At 39.5% G+C, this 21,112-nt stretch overlaps 1 protein-coding gene across 1 annotated transcript; it reads left to right on the top strand.

The window, feature by feature from the left end:
- Positions 1-1,491: 1,491 nt before the first annotated feature.
- LOC135476580 (twinkle mtDNA helicase-like) lies at positions 1,492-20,830 on the top strand. The gene is made up of 14 exons (XM_064756652.1): positions 1,492-1,566; positions 3,807-4,794; positions 5,382-5,469; positions 6,933-7,080; positions 8,027-8,199; positions 10,598-10,754; positions 11,476-11,597; positions 12,418-12,589; positions 13,510-13,644; positions 14,431-14,504; positions 16,173-16,287; positions 16,696-16,887; positions 17,685-17,813; positions 18,787-20,830. The coding sequence occupies exons 2-14, from the start codon at positions 3,882-3,884 to the stop codon at positions 18,955-18,957; spliced, it is 2,589 nt and encodes an 862-aa protein (XP_064612722.1). The 5' UTR covers positions 1,492-1,566; positions 3,807-3,881; the 3' UTR covers positions 18,958-20,830.
- The last annotated feature ends 282 nt before the right edge of the window (positions 20,831-21,112 follow it).

Here is a 21,112-nt window from a genome sequence, read left to right as displayed (position 1 = left end):
TTGGCACGCAAGGCGTTTGATGGGATAAATATTCTCAAAGTGGCTGCCTCGATCTACACCAGTCATTTGTGCCGTATTGTCATTTTATTCTACATGTTATTCAGTGAAATCTCATTAAATTAATAAAGTGTGATACTTTTTAGAAAGCTTGAGTATCCCGCTTTCGAGGGAAATATATTTTAGCCAGGTTATACCTTGTCCTTTAAGGACATGGAGAAATACCACCATTTTATCGTGACGTTGAATTCTCGTCTGTCTGGAAAATTGGCGACAGTTCTGTGGTCTATTGACAGCGGTGTGGGGCGTGACCATATTCAGCTGTATTTACCTGTGTGCCAACCTGTATTACCTGTGTACCCACCTGTATTCAGAGAAACCTGTTCTGTAGAATGCGTGTCAACAGATACCGTTTACTTTCCGATCTTATGTATACATAACGATGATCCGCCGGATACCCTGGTGTGGTATAACTCACTTTGTCTGAGTGTAGACCAAGCTTTTTGTATTCTGCCAGCACTGTTTTGTGTGTAGATATCTATGGACTTTCACACAGAGGCGTGGCACGACTGATACTCACATGCGTTGCGTCTTGTCAACAAAGAACAGAACTTTTCTGGAAATATCATTATTGATGCAAAACATTTATGGCAAGAGACCAATAAATTATATATCAAATAAATAACCAAAGAAATATATATAGGCTGAATGATCGTGCTCACTGTAGACTTTTAAAACTATTTTTTTAAAAATCTTTAGTGTTTTCAAAACTGTAGTTTTACAACAATGTTAATGGAATGAATGTGAATATACATGTATGAAAAGAATGAATGTGAAATGTTCCTTCGCAGTTAACGGATTCGAGAGTTAGATTATGGTAATCATTGGTTTACCCCGGAAAACCCCGAAATTGTTACACTGTAGGATTTGTGCACTTAATATCGTCTGCTGCATATATCGTCAACCTCTTGAACGATCTATTATGTGTTTATTTGTTTACTAGAGCTTTAATGTCGCTCGATCCATGATCATTTTACCTAAATGATGACGTCTCCTAGTAGCAAGGAGGATTTAAAGCCAGCACATATTTACAGTGCTGCCTCACGTGAACACTATGCCGAAGACACCAGACATGACACTGGCGCGGTCACTATGCAAGTACACTGAGAAACAAGCGCTTGGCCAATTTCAAAGTCTTATCCATAAATAACCTCCGAATCCACTATAAGTGTCAATGAGAGAAAAATAAACCACAGTTTTTGGTGGATGTGCGGTGGGAGTAAAATCTGAGAGTCGCTAAATTACCTTCGTGTAAGTTACACGTTTGGGCTAGGACTGACAATCAGTCAAACGTGAGAAAAATGCGCCGGCTCCTCCAACAGCAGAGCGAAGTGCACAACACAAGGGAGATAACTATGCGCGGCTGTCATCCAGAAAGTTTGATTGTCCCCCTTAAGTAGCTCTTTAATAATAGAGGCGTGGATGTCAGTTTGGCGGATTTCTAGAAATGGCGCTAAACTTCAATGTCGAAGACCTCGTGGGTGTATGAAAAGTATGTGAAGGAAAAAGGTGATCATCTAAGCAAAGGTTAAAAATGCAAACGTTTGACATCAGTTTATGGCGTCCAATAGACAGTTTTAGAATTCAAATGCACCCTGATAGTGTGGAACCGAATGACATTTCTTTTCATTACACTTGAACTTTGAAGATCCAGGTGTAGGGTGACTGACTGAAATTTGGACACCCACATTTTTATTCCTCTTAATTTTGTTGTTGTGGTGTGCTTAAATGCGCACTCCGAGATGAGTTTTTATTATCACGGCGTTTGAGACAAAAACTACCCATTAAATACGTCTCCATGACCTGCAGTTGTTGGACACTTACGTATTTTCATTCGGATTAAACGTTGAGATCTATTTTCAACAATTTCTGATATTTACCTGCCACAAGGTTTGATCAGTGAATTAAAAAAATCCAGTAGATCCATCCCACATAACAGTTTGTGGAACAAAGTCTGTCCACATTCCACTCCAAAACAGCAGCACAAGCCAATTTCTGTTGAGGATCGAAGAGAAATTGATGCTTTCAATCGTCAGAGAATACACATTTAAATCCATTTCAGACTAGTTATATGCAGAAAATCTGACAAAGTGTTGACTTTTCTTTCTTCAGAATCGCAGGGTATGCATGCGACAATCAGTTTGCATCCAAATTCCAGATGGCATCTGAGGCCAGAAAACATGGATAACAAAGCAGATGCGCACATGGTAACCACAAGTGTTGACTGCAACCTTTTAAATTAATTTTTCTCGCTTGACTAACTGGGCAAATTATGACAGGTGAGAAGGAAATATATCTGTGGATTTCAACAACATTCTGATTTGGGAATGGTATTTACACTTGCAGGTGTGGTAAGAAAGCTCTATTCTCAATCCTGAATGTACACCAGAAATTCGCATTTGCAGCGGTTTTAGAGTGGATTTAAAAGCCCACTTTATTCCACAAAGTGCCTTGTGGAACGAAACTACTGGGTTTATGTATTCAATGGTTAAAGGTTTAGGCAGGTAAATATCAGAAATTGTTGAAAATAGACGTCAACATTTAATTTAATTGAATTATTATGTTCCTTATCTCTTCGCCTGTCCATTTATGACAAGCGCAGGGTCAGTCACTTAATTCCTAGGCCTTGTGGGCCTGAGATTTCTTGGTGATGCTCAAAGTGACACACTCTACCAACGGTCTCGACATATTTGTCAAGGACAGGTAACTGCATCAGCATTTTAAATGGAGCTTTCTCTGACGTTGATTTGGGGTCATCTTTGTAATGTCCCAGCAATCAGGGACCAAGTTCTGTATGATATGTGATGTGTTCTGTTATTGTGTGAAATAGTAACTCGTAACAAGTCTCGTTCTTAAGCATCTGTCATGTGACCATTATTTGTGCAGGAACCCTAAAATTGTTTATTTCTTAAATATCACTCAAACACCACATTTACGAGAGTTATGGAAACAGCCACAAATATGTCAGATTTATGGTAAGGAACAATTTGTCTGTTAAAACTTCCCTAATTTCAGATGTGGTGGGCTCATCTAGATGGGCTCAGTGTGCTGTTTTAAAATTTTGACATTCATTGTTACCGAGTCTGTTCCCACCTCTCAAAAAAAGTGGCACAGATTTTAGAAGTCAACGGCAGCTTGAGGGAAGTGATCTCAGCAAGGTGCACCAAACTTACATGCATTGAAACAAGCCCTTTTTTTCTATTCTTCTCGGGTGAAATATGATGATCGAATCCAGCTAGATGAATTATGTTTTCCGAGAACAACTGTTTCCGAGAATAAATTTATCTCCTTTGAGACTCGCAGAAACAGTGTGGGTCCACAGTGCAACTTTTTCAGTCATAAATTTTTAGACAGGCGCAGTAGCAGATGACCTGCAATTTTTAAACATTCCAATTTAGTAATTCAATTAAATTAAATGTTGAGGTCTGTTTTCCACAATTTCTGATATTTTTTACCTTTGTTATTGCCCCTACAAGTACAAAGCTATTTCCAAGCCGAAATGGTGTTGCAATCCACAGAAATTTCCTTCTGGCTCGTCAAAATGATTTTTTGCTGTTATGGCCAGTCGGGTCAACTAAAATTTCAGAACCACGGGCCAAGACATGGAAATTAACCGAACAGGACTACACAGTCCTTTGTGACAAGTTCAGCGATGCTTTCATCTGTCATGAATTAAAAATAGAAGCAATTTGCCCAGTCAACTTCAAAAGATTTCATTCAAGTTTCTGTTTCTTTTCTTGGTTTTTCAGTGAGCTTGTCAATATGTGTCAATCACTTGTAGGAAGTCCTGCCCCTCTGAACTATCTGGTTAAGATTCTAACACAATGAAGGCGGCACAGTTGCTGCGGCAACAAAATGCCACCAACATCAACCTGAAACAGAATCTCAGAGATCGAACTATCAGTGAAAATTTTTCCAAAATTGTTCAGGGAAGAACAAGTCTTGGACAAAACTACCATTGTGTGTTAAATGACAAGGAAGAGAGACAAGTCATTGCGAAGGGTTACCAATATGGTGCGAGGTGTTTGGTGGATAAAATTTCGAATGTGCAGAAGAACAGGTCATTCTTCACAAAGAGATATAGCAGCATTTTGCACATGAGAGGGAACCGTTGTATTGAAGCCTTGTCACCCGAAGAATGTACAGATGTAAGCATGGATGGATGTCGCAAACATCCACGAGATCCCGGGAGTCCCTACCATGTCAAGTCTTACCAACGATTGCAAAAAATGAATCTGTTGAACTCAATATGTGAGGAAGGTAGCATTTTAAGTCCAAGACACTTCAAACAATTTCTGCAGAATTCATCTGACTTTTGGGGTAACAGTTTTATTTCCAGTTCTCGAAGATCTTATAGTGGAATTGCTTGGTTTTCAAAACAGAACACTTGTGGGAAATGTGGAAGAGTAAAGGGAGGTAATTCATCTGTGAACAAAAGAAACCTGAGTTCTCCCCCTTTAACAAACGTGACAAATTCTGGCCAGGCGGCTTCCAAATCACCAGCTGATGAGATTGGTCGGCCTTGGACAACTCTCCAAGCAAGGGATTATGGGAAATCTATTCCAGTTTTGCAAGAACCAGTGACAGTAATGCCAGCAGATATTAAGAAATACCTCACGGCTCAAAGTCTAAAGTTTGAAAACGGCCACACTTGTTTCATAACGTCATGTCCACGTCTGAACAAGAGAAAAACGAAGCTGGACGAAACAGAAAAAATATATATAAACATGACGACAGGTATGTACTCCGGGCCAAATGCAAGGATGTTTTGGCACCTTTTAAAGATGTCCAAATTACAGCATACCTATAAAGGCAAAAGTTAAGGGCAATATTGCCTGATGAAGTCAAATTAGGTGTTTGGAGCAATTTGCAGTGTTTTTTGTACTGATATCAGATAATAATTTTGATACTATGATTTGGTATATAAGATATTAGTTTCAAGTTTCTTAATACATGTGTGCAGAAGTGTTTCTGCCCGAATTAGCCTCCTAAATGGGCGCCCAAAATTTGACAGCTGCATTTAACCGTGGTACTGTAAGCAAGGTGTAAATCGGAGTTTCGTTGTATTGATGAGCACCTTTACTGCAAAAACTGCCTTATACTGTGGGTTTTAATTTTAAGAAAAAAATTACATTGATTTTTAACTATGTAGTCAATAAAAAGAAAACTGGTGAGGCTGAAACTCAGACAATTTCGTTATCCAGGTGGACTTTTTCGTTGAGTTGAGTTTTTCATTTTTGAGGCACATCATCTAGGAAGATAAAGTAAAATTTATCATATCATATTTGCTACTTGTGTTTATATATTTCTTCCACTTTTTACAGGATCATTTGTGTGCCATGCTTGTCGAAAGGTTGGTGCCTGGAGCCAGTTTCAAGACAATGTTTCATTACTGAAAGGAACTCGGAGAAAGTGAGTGAATATATGGTGTGATATTGGATATAGATGAGCATCTGTTTTTTGATATCATCCGCATGGTATTTCGTGTTTATTATGTTCAAGGTTTACGACAGGTCTAAGGGCTATTGCTGAAAACCTGAAGTACATTTTCCTCGTGACCAACATGATCCCGGGGATCTAGCGGTTAAAGCATTGTTCTCGGGGATTTAGGCTGGTTCAGACAGTTAAAGCATTGTTTTCGGGGATTTAAGCTGGTTGAAACAGTGAAAGCATTGTTTTGGGGTTTCATGCTAGATCAAGCAGTTACAGCATTGTTCTTGGTGATTCATGATGGATCAAGCATTTAAAGTATTGTTTTTGAGGATCCATGGTGAATCAAGCATTTAAAGTATTGTTTTGGGGGATTCATGGTGGATTAAGTATTTAAAGTATTGTTTTGGGGGATTCATGGTGGATCAAGTATTTAAAGTATTGTTCTTGGGGATTCATGGTGGATCAAGTATTTAAAGTATTGTTTTTGGGGATTCATGGTGGATCAAGTATTTAAAGTATTGTTTTGGGGGATTAATGGTGGATCAAGTATTTAAAGTATTGTTCTTGGGGATTCATGGTGGATCAAGTATTTAAAGTATTGTTTTGGGGGATCCATGGTGGATCAAGCATTTAAAGTATTGTTTTGGGGGATTCATGGTGGATTAAGTATTTAAAGTATTGTTTTGGAGGATTCATGGTGGATCAAGTATTTATAGTATTGTTCTTGGGGATTCATGGTGGATCAAGTATTTAAAGTATTGTTTTTGGGGATCCATGGTAGATCAAGCATTTAAAGTATTGTTTTGGGGGATTCATGATGGATCAAGCAGTTAAAGCATTGTTCTTGGGGATTCATGCTAGATCAAGCAGTTAAAGCATTGTTTTGGGGGATTCATGCTGGATCAAGCGTTTAAAGTATTGTTTTTGGGGATTCGTGGTGGATCAAGTGTTTAAAGCATTGTTCTTGGGGATTCATGCTGGATCAAGCAGTTAAAGCATTGTTCTTGGGGATTCATGGTGGATCAAGCTTTTAAAGTATTGTTCTTGGGGATTCATGGTGGATCAAGTATTTAAAGTATTGTTTTTGGGGATTCGTGGTGGATCAAGTATTTAAAGCATTGTTATGGGGATTCATGCTAGATCAAGCAGTTAAAGTATTGTTTTTGGGGATTCGTGGTGGATCAAGTATTTAAAGCATTGTTATGGGGATTCATGCTAGATCAAGGAGTTAAAGTATTGTTTTTGGGGATTCGTGGTGGATCAAGTATTTAAAGCATTGTTATGGGGATTCATGCTAGATCAAGGAGTTAAAGCATTGTTTTTGGGGATTCATGCGAGATCAAGCAGTTAAAGCATTGTTGTCAGTGTCTGAGACGAGAAATTTTCTTGAAAAAAATTCCCCCAAAATTGAAGTTACAATAATGTCATGATTTATATTCTAGAAAAGACCAAGACTGCTTCCCTGAGATGGAGAGTAATTATAACGCTCCTCGCTCAGCTGTCATGACAGCGTTGTGGGAGAGTTCTCTCCCCTGGCATGATGTGTCAGAAGATGATCTTGACCACTTATTACATGTCAGCTCTCTGCAGGTATGACCCATCTCTGACATGGTTGATAAATATTGTTTGTCTGCACAAGATCAGAATGCAGACGTATGCTCAGCACAGTTTTAGTCTTCACCTTAGGACTGGTTGTTGTACTTAATTGACGAGTAATCAATGGCATTTTCATTGTGATTCGCAGAGTAGAGGTAAACTTACAATGGCAAAGGTAAAAATTAGGTCTTACAGTGAAACGTAGAGCTGACGTTACCCAATTCCACAAGATTTTCAACTTGTGAAATGCAATTTTAGAGCTTATTTTTGGCTATAGATATTAAAATGTTGACCACCTCATACATGTTATCTTATGGCAAACGTGTCAAAACATCAGCTGCCTGTACCAGTTCTACAAACTACATTTTGTGTCGAGATTTCAGGAATGTTTTTGTGGAATCTGCTACGAGACTAAAGCCACAAGCATGACCAATCAAGACAAAGTTCGTGCACTGTTGACCTTTTCGATCCTTTAGCCAGGGACTGTTTAGACTTTACCTACAATTGCTTCACCAATCAGTCCCATTGTGATCCAAATAGCCATGTTCATTTAGTTTAAAATAGTGTGCATTCTGGCATATCTTGAAAGATATGACATATGTCTTCAGCATTCATCAATAAAATTGTTTCATTTGTCAATTGTTTCATCACGTTGTGCTTACTTTAGATAAAGAGAATGTATAAAGAATATGTAGTACAAACAAAGGTGGAAACAGAAATTTGTGCTTTCTGACATCACTTCCTGTCCCATCACCATGACTTGATTGACCTCGGCGTTGTTCAAGATTTCTGTACAAAATTTTCTAGTGCTGGCGGTCATGTAAAGTGGCCGCAAAGGGCACCATATGTAAGGAGTATGAGTAAGACGTTGTAGTAGAAGTTTTATATTCCACCTCGAAACTTTCCTTACTCTAAGAATCCTCCTTTACCTGTTTGACAGGGCCTGTCCCCCAGTGTGTTAAAGGCGTATGGTGTGAGGGTGGACCAGTCACGAGAAGCATTCCTAGTTCCTGTGTACTTTGTGGACAACACAATTCATGCGGTGAAGAAGATTGCAGTGAAGACAGCTGACGACGGAACACTGAAAGGGACTCGAGAGACTATCATTCCCAGGTAAATAATTGTCCAAGGCTCATTTCCAGGTAAATGATTGTCCAAGGCTCATTTCCAGGTAAATGATTGTCCAAGGCTCATTTCCAGGTAAATAATTGTCAAAGGCTTTTTTCCAGGTAAAAAATTGTCCAAGGCTCATTTCCAGGTAAATAATTGCCCAAGGCTCGTTTCCAGGTAATTAATTGTCCAAGGCTCATTCCCAGGTAAATGATTGTCCAAGGCTCCTTCCCAGGTAAATGATTGTCCAAGGCTCATTTCCAGGTAAATGATTGTTCAAAGCTCATTTCCAGGTAAATGATTGTCCAAGGCTCATTTCCAGGTAAATAATTGTTCAAGGCTCATTTCCAGGTAAATAATTGTCAAAGGCTCATTTCCAGGTAAATGATTGTCCAAGGCTCGTTTCCAGGTAATTAATTGTCCAAGGCTCATTTCCAGGTAAATAATTGTCCAAGGCTCGTTTCCAGGTAATTAATTGTCCAAGGCTCATTCCCAGGTAAATGATTGTCCAAGGCTCCTTCCCAGGTAAATGATTGTCCAAGGCTCATTTCCAGGTAAATAATTGTCCAAGGCTCATTTCCAGGTAAATGATTGTCCAAGGCTCATTTCCAGGTAAATGATTGTCCAAGGCTCATTTCCAGGTAATTAATTGCCCAAGGCTCATTTCCAGGTAATTAATTGTCCAAGGCTCCTTCCCAGGTAAATGATTGTTCAAGGCTCATTTCCAGGTAAATGATTGTCCAAGGCTCATTTCCAGGTAAATGATTGTCCAAGGCTCATTTCCAGGTAATTAATTGTCCAAGGCTCATTTCCAGGTAAATGATCGACCAAGGCTCATTTCCAGGTAAATAATTGTTAAAGGCTCATGTACAGGTAAAGATGGTCCCTATCATAAGAGGTACAGTATATTATACTCAATTCCAGTGAAATTTGTCAAAAGATTGTACCGAGTTAAATGTGTGCCAAATGATCCGGTGTTCAAGGGCCATATAATAGGTTAGGTAAATTAAGGAACAGTGTTCCTGCTATGGGTGTCTATCAGCAGTTTTTAAGTCAACAAGGTGGACGAGGTTATTGTTTTAGGTAGAAGGTCCACCCATACGGCGTATAGCGTTGGAGGATCCAGGCAAAATTATTCTAAGTAGCGGGTGACCTGCAAAGACCAGGCAAAACCTCTGTTTCTGGGCATAAAAGGTACCAGCCAACTACCCACTGATTTCAGTGGGAACGAATATCAAACTGATGGCAAAAACAGCTGTTGAAAAGATTGCGTGATGTGTTTTGAAACATTCGTTGGTACCTGTCTGCTTGTAATTTTCGACAATGACACGATTCTCTTCGCGAAATAACCACTGCTGCCAGAGTTGTTTACATATCATGTGCAGCACACTGGTTAGTACGTGTTCGAATCTTGCTGTGACATAATTGCCTTTGCTAAGGATGAAATGCAAAGTTGCAAATTGTTCGCCTTATACTGATAACGTATGGTTAACCTTTCTGACACCACAGTAGTTTTTTACCGAGGAAGGAATGAAATTGACAATGTCTTTAGATGTTGTTTCCTTACACCTGGCATATGATATTTATCCATTCATTTTTCAGTGAAAGCAACATCCCATGTTATAATAGACTCGTCCGTTCTCTTTATGTCAACGGATGAGCGTTTTGCCTTCGCACCAAAGGGAGTAAAAACATGAGATGTACAGTCTTTGGTCGTCTTCGTTATATGTAATATGAAAACGGTAGAGTCCCAGTCTAAAGCCCCAACCTGAAACCCCAAATGTGTGTCAAAAAATCTTCTTTTTTTTTTTGATTGGTGTTTTACGCCGTACTCAAGAATATTTCACTTATACGACAGCGGCCAGCATTATGGTGGGTGGAAACCGGGCAGAGCCCGGGGGAAACCCACAACCATCTGCAGGTTGCTGTCAGACCTTCCCACATACGGCTGGAGAGGAAGCCAGCATGAGCTGGTCTTGAACTCACAGCGACTGCATTGGTGAGAGGCCTCTGGGTCAATACACTGCGCTAGAGTGCTAACCGACTGAGCCACGGAGGCCGCCAAGAATCATCTTCATGGTTACAATGAAAGTTAAACAAGTATTGTGACCATTTGTCTTGATAAGCTTTACATTTTGATTGGTCAATAAGATGGATTATTTGGCAGTTTATATCTGTTAATATGGATTTCACTCTTCCATGGGATGAGTTATTTGTGAAAACAATGTGGCAATGGAAAGTGTTAGTTTTAATTTGAGCTAATTAGGTGCTATTTTACATTCATTATTTTGAAAATTGTTTCTATTCACATTTACCTGAGAAAAAAGATTTTTTTCTTTTTTTAGGGTTTTGTTCCTTTTTTTAAGACTTCTCTGATATTTATGCTAATTTTGAATTGTAGAGGTGACGTTCACGGCCTGATTGGCTGGAACACGATTGCTCCATCAACCAATGAGGTTGTTTTGACGGCCAGCGAGTTTGATGCCATGGCAGTATATCAAGAAACTAAAGTACCGGCCATCGCACTTCCAAAAGGCGACTCTGTGTTGCCACAGGAGGTTAGTATCAATATGAATAGATGTCCCGGATAGCACAGATCGTAGAGCATCCGCTTCGGGAGCGGTAGATCTCAGGATCAATCCTGGGTCGAGTCACACCTAAGACTTTAAAAGAGGAAGTTGTAACTTCCTGGCTTGGCGTTCAGCATGAAGGGGATAATGCAACAACTTGTTGACCCGCATCACTATAATGGCTCGGGCAGGGCGGCTTACTTGCCTTCGGTAAGTCGTCTCAGTGAAGCAGCACTAGATAAAAGAGCGGTGGCATTCCGTCCTGCAACAAGGAGGTACATTACATACACCCTAAGGATTCCTTCGTCGTCATATGACTGAAAAATTGTTGAGCACGACATTAAACCCCAGGCACTCACTCACTCACTCACTCAATATGAGTATTGATGGCTGTAACCCTCCTGTCAAGGAAGGTACAAAATGGTGCAAATGACTCACATTACTATTTCAGAGGCAGCTAATCATCTTTATTCTTAGAAAGTTTGCAAACAGTTGAAGCATATATTTTAAAACTGAAAATTAAGCACCCTTAATACAAAGAACAAAAGTAAGCAAAAACTTCATGATGAATGTAACAAAAAAAATTATACTGAACCTGTATGTAACATTGAGTTTATCAGAAAAATAAACTAGAAAGAATGTTGACAACATATATCAAAAGGTTTACTTCATTATTCAAAGGAAGTATTGATTGATTTTTTTTTTCCAGATTTTACCATTATTGGAGCAGTTTAAGAAAATCGTCCTCTGGTTTAAAAATGACATCCGTTCTTGGGAAGCTGCTAAGCAGTTCACCAAGAAGCTGAACGAGAAACGGTGTTTTGTGATTAGGTAAGCAGTGAAACTCTTCAGGTGTCATTTTAAAAACATGAACTGCTTACTTGACACACCCTACAACAAATTCACAAAAGAACTTAGTTGTATAAAGTTTGACTCTTGCTGCTGGCAATAGGCTTTTGACCAACAAGGTCTCCAGTACGAATTCAGAACTCTTTTTGTCTTGGCTGCAGCCCTTCGTCAGAAGATTTGTCAGGATCCTGATTGTTGCTGTAGTTTCTGCCATACCATGCAGGATTTCCTCAATCTGTAAATTCAGATAAGCTGTACATGTGGTGCTCATTGTAAGAACTCAAATAGGAGGTTTGGGGTCAATACTGACCTTAGGGAATTTGTAGATTTGTGGCTACTAATGACAATAAGTAGGTATCAAGTCTTACGGGCGTTGAAGACCATTTCCACCAATATCACCTCGGGTTTGGCAAACTAGGTAGCAGGCTTGATTCCAGTTTTCAAAGGTTCATCAAGGGTTTGAGCCGGGAGGTTTGTTAAGCATCTACTAAGCAAATACTGTATCCCAGTTGGGTATGTGAAAATGCACCTCAGATGCACTGGAAACCTTAAAATGACACTTTTTATGCCAAAGCTTCAAAATTTTCTTGATCAGACTCCACATACACTTGTAAGTATCATTCTAAGGTGAAAGAATAAGTCAGAACCAAGGAAAATGTGTCACTTGAAAACTGCTAAACTTTAGTTGAATACCGTTCAGCATAAAACTCCAGAACTGAGAAAAAACTAAGACAGATCTGTAGTAGGACATGAAAACAGAATACCAGCAAACAAAATAAGCCATATATTTTTGTGTTTCCAGGCCCAGTTCAGAACACCCGAACGCCCTGGAAGCACTTCAGAGGGGCAGTAACCTACACCGCATCCTGGAGCATGCACGCCCTGTCACTCATCAATCTATAACAGCCTTCTCACAACTCAGGCAGGAAGTCTATTCTGAGCTGGCCCATGTGGAGCAGGTCGCAGGGGTCAAGGTGAAGTAGTGCATGTGACCGTTCAAACATATGTTGTTGTTGATAATGTCCCTAGGTTTGTAAAATGAAGAGATAAAAGATAAATGTCCTTGCACAAATGGAATGTGGAGCAAAATGTCTTGTTACCCAGATCCAAAACGTAATGATTTGTATATGACAGTATCATATAATAATCTTATAAACCATGGCCGCAAGTTTAATGGATATTCGAAGCAGAAGATAGGAGATAAATATTGTATAATAAAGTGGCCTGAATGACTGTATTTCAGTAAAGTGTTGCATTTGAAAATGAACTTTTGATGCCAATACGTAAGTTTTTCTGATAAAAAAATTCACTTCACAAAAGAACCTCTGAAGTGGCGCTATATTAAATTTGGATGAATTAGTTAGAATGTCACTTGAAAAAAGCTAAATTTTAAGGTGGAATACAGTGTAACAAATAGATAGTAGCCAAGTCCCAAAAAATAATCAAGTTCTTGTTTTTCATGTTTCCATTTCTGATCTCTGGTTTGTTTAGCAGTTACTGTGAAAGGCAAGAAAAACATCTCGGTGGATTCAGCAATTTAGATTTTATCACATGTTGGTATTTTGATGATTCTCAAATTTAAGGAGACTAGAATAGTCATGTTAGTTTCACACATTATCAATATGCCCTAGACTACAATCTCATTGGCCAAGATTCCTCTCCAGCCAGGCATGGGAAGGGGTTTCAGCAACTTGTGGGTGGTTGTGGGTTTCCCCGGGGTTCTGCCTGGTTTCCTCACTTTCGTAATGCTGGCATCCATCATATTAGTTATAAATCAAATAAATAAATAAATAAATCATTGGCCAAGGACTGGGGTCTTAGATAAAAAAGTGAAGTTTAAACCACTCAGCCAGCTTCACTTAACGCAGATATATATCTCTTACCGCCCTGACAGTGGAAGCGATACCCTCACCTGAACAAGTTACTGAAGGGTCATCGCCGAGGAGAGCTGACCATCTTCACTGGCCCCACAGGGTCGGGCAAGACGACTTTCATCAGTGATTACTCTTTGGATCTGTGTGTACAGGGGGTAAGTCTGTAACACAGGTTTTCCTTTGCTTCTTATAAACTGTATGGAAAAGAAGCAAAAAATCAAAGTTCACTCTTACAACAATCTATGTAAGGGGGGTGCGGTTGTAACACAACTAGAAAATATAAGAGGGATTTAAATCTTTTTTTAAAAATCAAAAGCCCGTAAGAAATTTTATCGGGCACATTTTGAGAAGGGTGGACATATTTTTAATTGTGGTCCAACTAAAAAGAGAAACTTTTCAGAAGTGTAACCCAGGAAAGGAATTTTGCAGTAAGGCACATGTAAATTCATTAGCTTTATATATGGGTATAGTATAGTTAGAGGTCTTGTCTGATCAAACTGTATTCAAACATCAGTGGGTGTGAGCTGCTGTTCCTGTATTCTCAGGATATTTTTTTGGGTAAGGCCCCCCAGTTTAAGGCTTTGTTTTAGTTGAGGAATAAATCTTTGTATTTCAATGTCATAGGCGTGTACAAAGGTAAATATGAAACTGAAAAATCATCTAATGTATCTTGTGTATGCATTCACAAGTTTTACCCCAGGTATTGGATCTAGGTTAAGTACCGGTTAACTCTCAAGTACACGGCCCTTAGAAATCACAGCTCCCTGGTACATTTTCCCCTGAAATAGGCAGTTGTGCATTAATTTTTTTTTCCAATAGTGAGCCCACAGACCCTTTCTCAAAGTCTGTGGTTTATGCTGTGTAATTGTTTTCCCCTTCATATAACAACCACAAGATTTCAGGTATAAGCCCATGAATTTCTTCTTCTCAATTTTGTCAAGGTGAACACACTGTGGGGAAGCTTTGAGATCAACAATGTGCGCTTGATGAAGATGATGCTTACACAGTTTGCCCAGTGAGTAATATGATCTTTGTTTGGAGGAGTCATATGTTCAGTGTTTACTTGGGGACTTGCTTCCTGCATTTGGGCTTTCAAGTCAGGGCTTTAGACTGGGACTCTGCATTTGGGCTTTCAGGTTAGGGCTTCGATCAGGGACTCTGCATTTGGGGTTTCAGGTTGGGGCTTTAGACAGAGACTCTACATGGGGTTCAGTTTGGAGCTTTAGACAGGGACTTTGCATTTGGGTTTTCAGGTTGGGGCTTTAAACAGGGGAATGTATTTTGAGTTTCAGGTTGGGGGCTTTAGACAGGGACTATATTTTGAGTTTCAGTTTTGGACTTTAGACAGACTATTTTGAGTTTCAGGCTGGAACTTTTTACAGGAACTCTGCATTTGGGGTTTCAGGTTGGGACTTTAGACAGGAACTCTGCATTTGGGGTGTCAGGTTGGTACTTTAGACTGGGGACTGTATTTTGAGTTTCAGGTAGGGGCTTTAGACCGGGACTCTGCATTTGGGGTTTCAGACTGGGGCTTTAGACAGGGACTGTATTTTGAGTTTCAGGTTGGGGCTTCAGTCAGGGACTGTAGTTTGAGTTTCAGGTTGGAACTTTAGAGAGAAACACAGCATTTGGGGTTTCAAATCAAGGCTTTAGACAGAGACTCTTCATGGGGTTCAGGTTGGAGCTTTAGACAGGGACTCTGTATTTGGGCTTTCAGACTGAGCTTTAGACAGGGGCATTTGGTTTCAGGTCGGGCTTCAAACAGAGGCTCTGTATTCAGGATTTCAGGTTGGGGCTTACGCTTTAGACTGGGACTCTGCATTTGGGGTTTCAGGTTGAGGCTTTAGACAGGGACCGTGTTTTGGGTTTCAGGTTGGGGCTTTAGACAGGGACTGCATTTGGGTTTCAGGTTGATCTTTGAACAAGTACTCTGTTTTGGGGCTTGTGGCTTAAACAGGGACTGTGACAGGGACAGGGCTTTTTTTGAATGGGAATATTATTGGTCTAGTTGGTCAGTGTTTAAAGGCATTCTTGAGAATTTGTCTCTTTAAAAAACAAAGGGTGTCAGGTTTTTTGGAGGGAAGAAACCTAAGCTTCTAATACCTTGACAAACCTCCTAAAGCCACTGCTAAATTAGCAAGAGCTGGATTTGATACCACACTTCATCAGTCCGGGTGGTGATTGTCTGCTACTTGACGAATGCTTTGGTGCCAGAATGGACCCATATTGGTGTATTGGCAGGGCCAAAATATTGTTACTATATATGTTACAAGCCCTTTATAACGAAAGAGGGTAGGTAGGTCTTTCTTCTTTATTTTTTGGGGTTTGTTTTTTTTTCCTTTTTTCACAGAAGGATAGAACAATCGTAGAATCCTGTTCTAATGATTGATCCCAATTAAACTTCCTCAACATTGATCAGAATGCAGTACTAAATTATATCACCCAATATCTGGCAATTCTCAAAATGAATATTTTTAGATCTTTACAGTAAAACAGTAAACAGTAAACAATTGTTAAACATTTTTATGAAGACTTATGAAGACTAAAGATTTTTAGTCAACAGGGTGTTACATGTTTGTTTTTCCCCTAAAAATCTTGAGTGTCAGGTATACAGGATTAGTTACATTCATGTTGTTGTAACCAGTTTGTTTTAATGCCATGCAATGTTCTTTCTTGTACCAAGGCAAAACATGTCCAAGAACCTAAGAGAGTTTGATCATTGGGCTGACCAGTTTGAGAACCTTCCCATGTACTTCATGACCTTTTTTGGGCAGGAGAGCATCAAGAAGGTCATAGAGGTCAGTCATGGGCGTTCAGGTGTTCTGAACTTGGCCTGGACAAAGCCAGAAAAATACACAGTTTATGTATCAGCATATATCTTGCATACATTATGTGGTCAGGGTTGCAATAAAGAACAAGTAAAATTCAGAAATAACCCAAGATGTAACAGTACAGTAAAAAAAAAAAAATGGTTTTATGTTTTAAAAGGCGTTATGACCACAGCACCAATTTTGCAAGTATTAGGTGTGCAAATCACACTCTTAGTCACAGTGGTAAGAGATGTGATAATCACACACCTGTTCAAATACAAAAAGGAATGCCTGGTACCAACTGTCAGTTTAAAGCACACTTTTGTAACAAAGTATTGGTTGGCAAAAGCCCTGAAAGGACATACTAGGAAAACTGTTTTTTGCCTTTTTTGACAGACGATGTCCCATGCTGTCTATGTACATGACATTGCCCACGTTGTTGTTGACAACCTCCAGTTCATGATGGGGGTGGAGTCGGACAGATTGATGATGGACAGGTTCCAGAGGACAAGATCAGATCGTCGCTGCATTCGAAAGTTCGCCACCACCATGAACTGTCATGTGACCGTTGTGGTGCATCCCAGAAAGGTTAGCCATTGTTTGGTTTTCTGCAGAAATGCCAGGAAATATTAGATGACTGCTCATATTGTGGACATGTTTTCAGCCCTTTCAGGAAAAGGAATTACATTGAAAATTAAATAATGTATTATTTTAAATTGAAAAGCACACTTAAGATATTCAACAACACTTTCAGTGCTGGGTGTCTCCCTCTTTAAGTCAAAATGCACTGTTAGATTACTTTTGAAAGCTGTTCTGAAATATCTTCCAAGTAATTTGTCATGAGAGTTCCAACATTGACAGTTGGTTGACATTGACAATTGGTTGACATGACAGTTGGTCAACATTGACAGTTGGTCGACATTAACAGTTGGTCGACATTGACAGTTGGTTGACATTGACAGTTGGTTGACATGACAGTTGGTCAACATTGACAGTTGGTCAACATTGACAGTTGGTCACTTGGATACACAAGACGCTGATTCACCTTTCTTATATGCAAATTAGGTTGTCTTACATAAAGTTGTTGAGGATCCCTTGTCTTCTGCTGTCAGTTTTCATTAAAATGTCTGTACTGAATTGTACAGAAGTAAAAACTTTCCATAAAATTGAATATGTATAAAAAAAAAATAAAACTGCAGATCTCAAGATGTGTTTTTGTTTTTGTATTGGAAATAATATCAGTATCTATGTTATTATCTGTAACTGTAATGGTAGCGTGTAATTATTTTGACTCAATTCAGAATTATCACATGAGATAATATTGATGAGTTTCCTACTGCACAAACTTTGTCATAAAAATCTTCAAAGGTTTTTTGACTCTTCAGGAAAAGGATAATGATGAGCTGACGACAGCATCCATATACGGTAGCGCCAAGGCCACGCAGGAAGCCGACAACGTCATGATCCTACAGGACAAGCGGCTGATGAGTCTGAGGGGGAAGAAATACCTACAGGTAATGTACAGCAGGCCTCTTGTGCTTTATATTTATATATTTATTTATTTTATTGAGTTTTTGTGCCATACTCAAGAATATTTCACTTGTACGAGAATGGTCAGCATTGTGGTGGGAGGAAACTGGGGGAAGCCCACGACCATCCGCAGGTTGATGGCAGACCTTCCGTGCACGCCTGGAGAGGTAGCCAGCTCTTTTGTGTTACAGAGAAAGCTTACCTGTCTGTTAACTGGCTGGGTGATCCAGATAACCTTAGCTGTACAGTGTGGGGAAGAAAAGGGATGTGGGGAGAGGATTGTGGCCAAGTCAGTTAACAAGCCACTTGTTTTTTAGTTGGCTAGGGTGGCCCCGGGTTCAATACCAGCTGTGAACGAGGAATTTCTTAGCGTTTATGGGGCCTCGATGCCAATAAGTGATCATTCACTTGTTTAAGCGTGTCACCAAGGCTTCACTTTTCTCAAGTCTGTTCTAGTTTATGTTTATGTCCTGGTCTGTGCACCATCATGTATGTGGGAGAGTTACTCAGCAGCTTGCCGTAGGTCAGTGGTTTAACTCAGGTTCACCATGCATCCCACTGACCACCATCATATACACGAGTAATTTTTGATTTATTTATTTATTTGATTGGTTTTAACGCTGTACTCCAGCCTATTTCACGTATACAACAGTGGCCAGTGTTGTGATGGGAGGAAACCGGGCAGAGGCGGGGGGAAATACACGACCGTCCGCAGGTTTGCTACATACCTCCACATGCATATTTTGAGTATGTAGATGAATGAATAAATTAATAAATGAAGGGGATGTGAAAATCTTAGTTATATGTAGCTTATAATAAGTATAGTTCAAACTTTCTTTAAACTCTGAACATTTCCAACCATAGCAATGTAAATTTGCATTGCAGATAAAAGTATGTTGCCCCATGTGAAAACATCCTAGTGATAAGCTTAGCATAACACATTCACTTTGCTTTCAGATCGCCAAAAATCGTTTTGATGGGGAACTGGGTGTGATGCTGCTAAAGTTTGACAAAGACACTCTGAGCTTTGCAATTAAGCCACAGAAAGCCGAGAAATCCAAATCTCAAGAGGACTATGATCTGCAGGCAGAGGAAGACAACATTGCTAGCCATGAAGATAGAGTTTAACACTCACTAGACTTTGTGGAGGTTTTTTTATTTTGAATTGAAGTGATTTTTGTCATTTTGGATTGAAGTGATTTAAATTTAGCTGTCATTGAGGTAGAATGTGTTCGTCTGGTCGTTACGTTTTAGCTGAAAAGAACTCGTGTCTTACGTGTGATTGTTCCAAAAAAGAAGAAGTCTTCTTTTCAGCAGTGTATATGTCTTCCATATTCCATATGTTCCAGTTGTTCTACGTGTATATTCATGGACTATTAAAGCCATACATTTATTCAAAATGCATACAATTTTCCACACCTCAAGCTGGATTGATTTTATATACATTTACTGCACCTATCACTTTGCATTTAAGTTACTTTTTTTACCATTAGTACTGCTGCTTTATCTGTCTGTCCGTCCATGCATAGACTTTTGTAGATGAGTAGATTTCATCGTCTTTGCTCTCGCCGCCTCACTAAACATGTTGGAGAAAGGATTCTGATGGTATTGATCTTTCACTCTGTCACAGATCCCTTCTCAGTTCATTTTAAAGAGTGATTCTTGCAGTTGCTTCATATTTGTCCATTTTGAGGTAAAATGATTTTAGTCGTAATGTTAGTTGTGTATTTAAAAATTCAGTTTTAAATTTTAAGACAGTGTTTTTGTTCAGTACAGTAACAATTATGGTGCTGTCAACCCATTGGCCAGTAGATCACATGGCGTGATCTCAGGAGACACACAGAAAAATAGGCTGTTGGACTGGAAGCGTCCGATCTGTGCCAACGGGGGCAATATCGGCCCTTCTGACCTATAGTGGAGGTGAATCTGCAATCCCTTACGCTCGGGCATTACACAATGTTAAATGGATTCAGGTGCAGTGCTATGTGTTGTTGTATCTTGGGAGAATGCTGGTTTACTAATCAGTAATGAACATTCATTATCATGTCATCAGTTGTATCTGCCATCCCTTACACTCCAGCATTACACAATGTTTAATGGATACAGTTGCGATGTTTAATGGATTCAGTTGCGATGTTTAATGGATTCAGTTGCGATGTTTAATGGATTCATGCTGTGTGCTGAATTGGCAGTGTTCATGTCATATCATGTCAGCAATTCATTATTTCATGAAATGTGCCAACAACCGAGTGTTCCACACTCCTAGACATGGTGCTCTAGAACTGTTGTCTTCTTTTTAATTAAGTATTATGAATTTCATGTGTTTAGATCTAAGCACATTTGTGTCCAGTGTCTTTATAAACGTATGGTCAAAATTAAGCACATACTCCCTACAGCGCACGCGCGGCTCTTTAACAGTTGCTTACATCAGTGCCACCACTGACAAATTTGGTACAGAATTGTTGAACAATACCGAGGTCATTGGGGTCACTGTGATGAGACAGGAAGTCAGAAAACAGACAAAAAACCTCTGCCCCCACCTCTATTATCACTAATATCTCCTACACATGCTTGCGTTCTGTCAAACTAAAGTATCCACAGCATGGTTTCAACCAACACCTAAAACAATTTAATTGATGAATGCTGATTACAAAGCTCCGCCCAAGGACACAAGTGGTGAGACTATGTCTATAGAAGCCTTCGTGCGCCGCCCAGGCTCCGAGGGTCATGTTCGTCCAGTGGTGGCAGTGATGCGAAGCGAGCGTAGAGAGCGACACGTGCGCTCTAAGGAGTATGAATGAAGAAGGGCATTTATACAGGTAAATATAATTCCTCATGTCGAGATTCATGATTTCTCCAGGAGAATTTTGCACAAGTATGTAAGTTTTCGCAGTTATTGACTGACCTGCTACCTGTTATGGGCAATTTGTTACATTATATTGGACGTATTAAATTTAGGGGCATGCTGTACGCGTTCATGCGCTAACACCACAAATAAATACAATGCAATCAAACTTGAGGACGTTCTGGTGCGTTGTTTAATTTCTTTGTCTTGTGACCTTTTTGTTTCTTCTCGTGTATAAAGCTGCCTGTCGCCTCTCTACCGGAATGATCGAAAGGTTAGAATCGCAAATGAATTCTATAAAGCCAGTTTTGATTTTGACAAAAAAATTGAAATTTTAAATTGATTAAATTTAACAGAATTAAGAATCAAATGGTATAAAAAGTCAAAAAAACGTTGAGAAATTTCAACGAGTGTGTTAGATCATGGTTGTGTTTCGCT

Source organism: Liolophura sinensis, chromosome 10 (genome assembly GCF_032854445.1).
Source record: "Liolophura sinensis isolate JHLJ2023 chromosome 10, CUHK_Ljap_v2, whole genome shotgun sequence".
Taxonomy (NCBI): Eukaryota; Metazoa; Mollusca; class Polyplacophora; order Chitonida; family Chitonidae; genus Liolophura; species Liolophura sinensis.
This window is presented reverse-complemented; position numbering and strand designations above follow the sequence as displayed.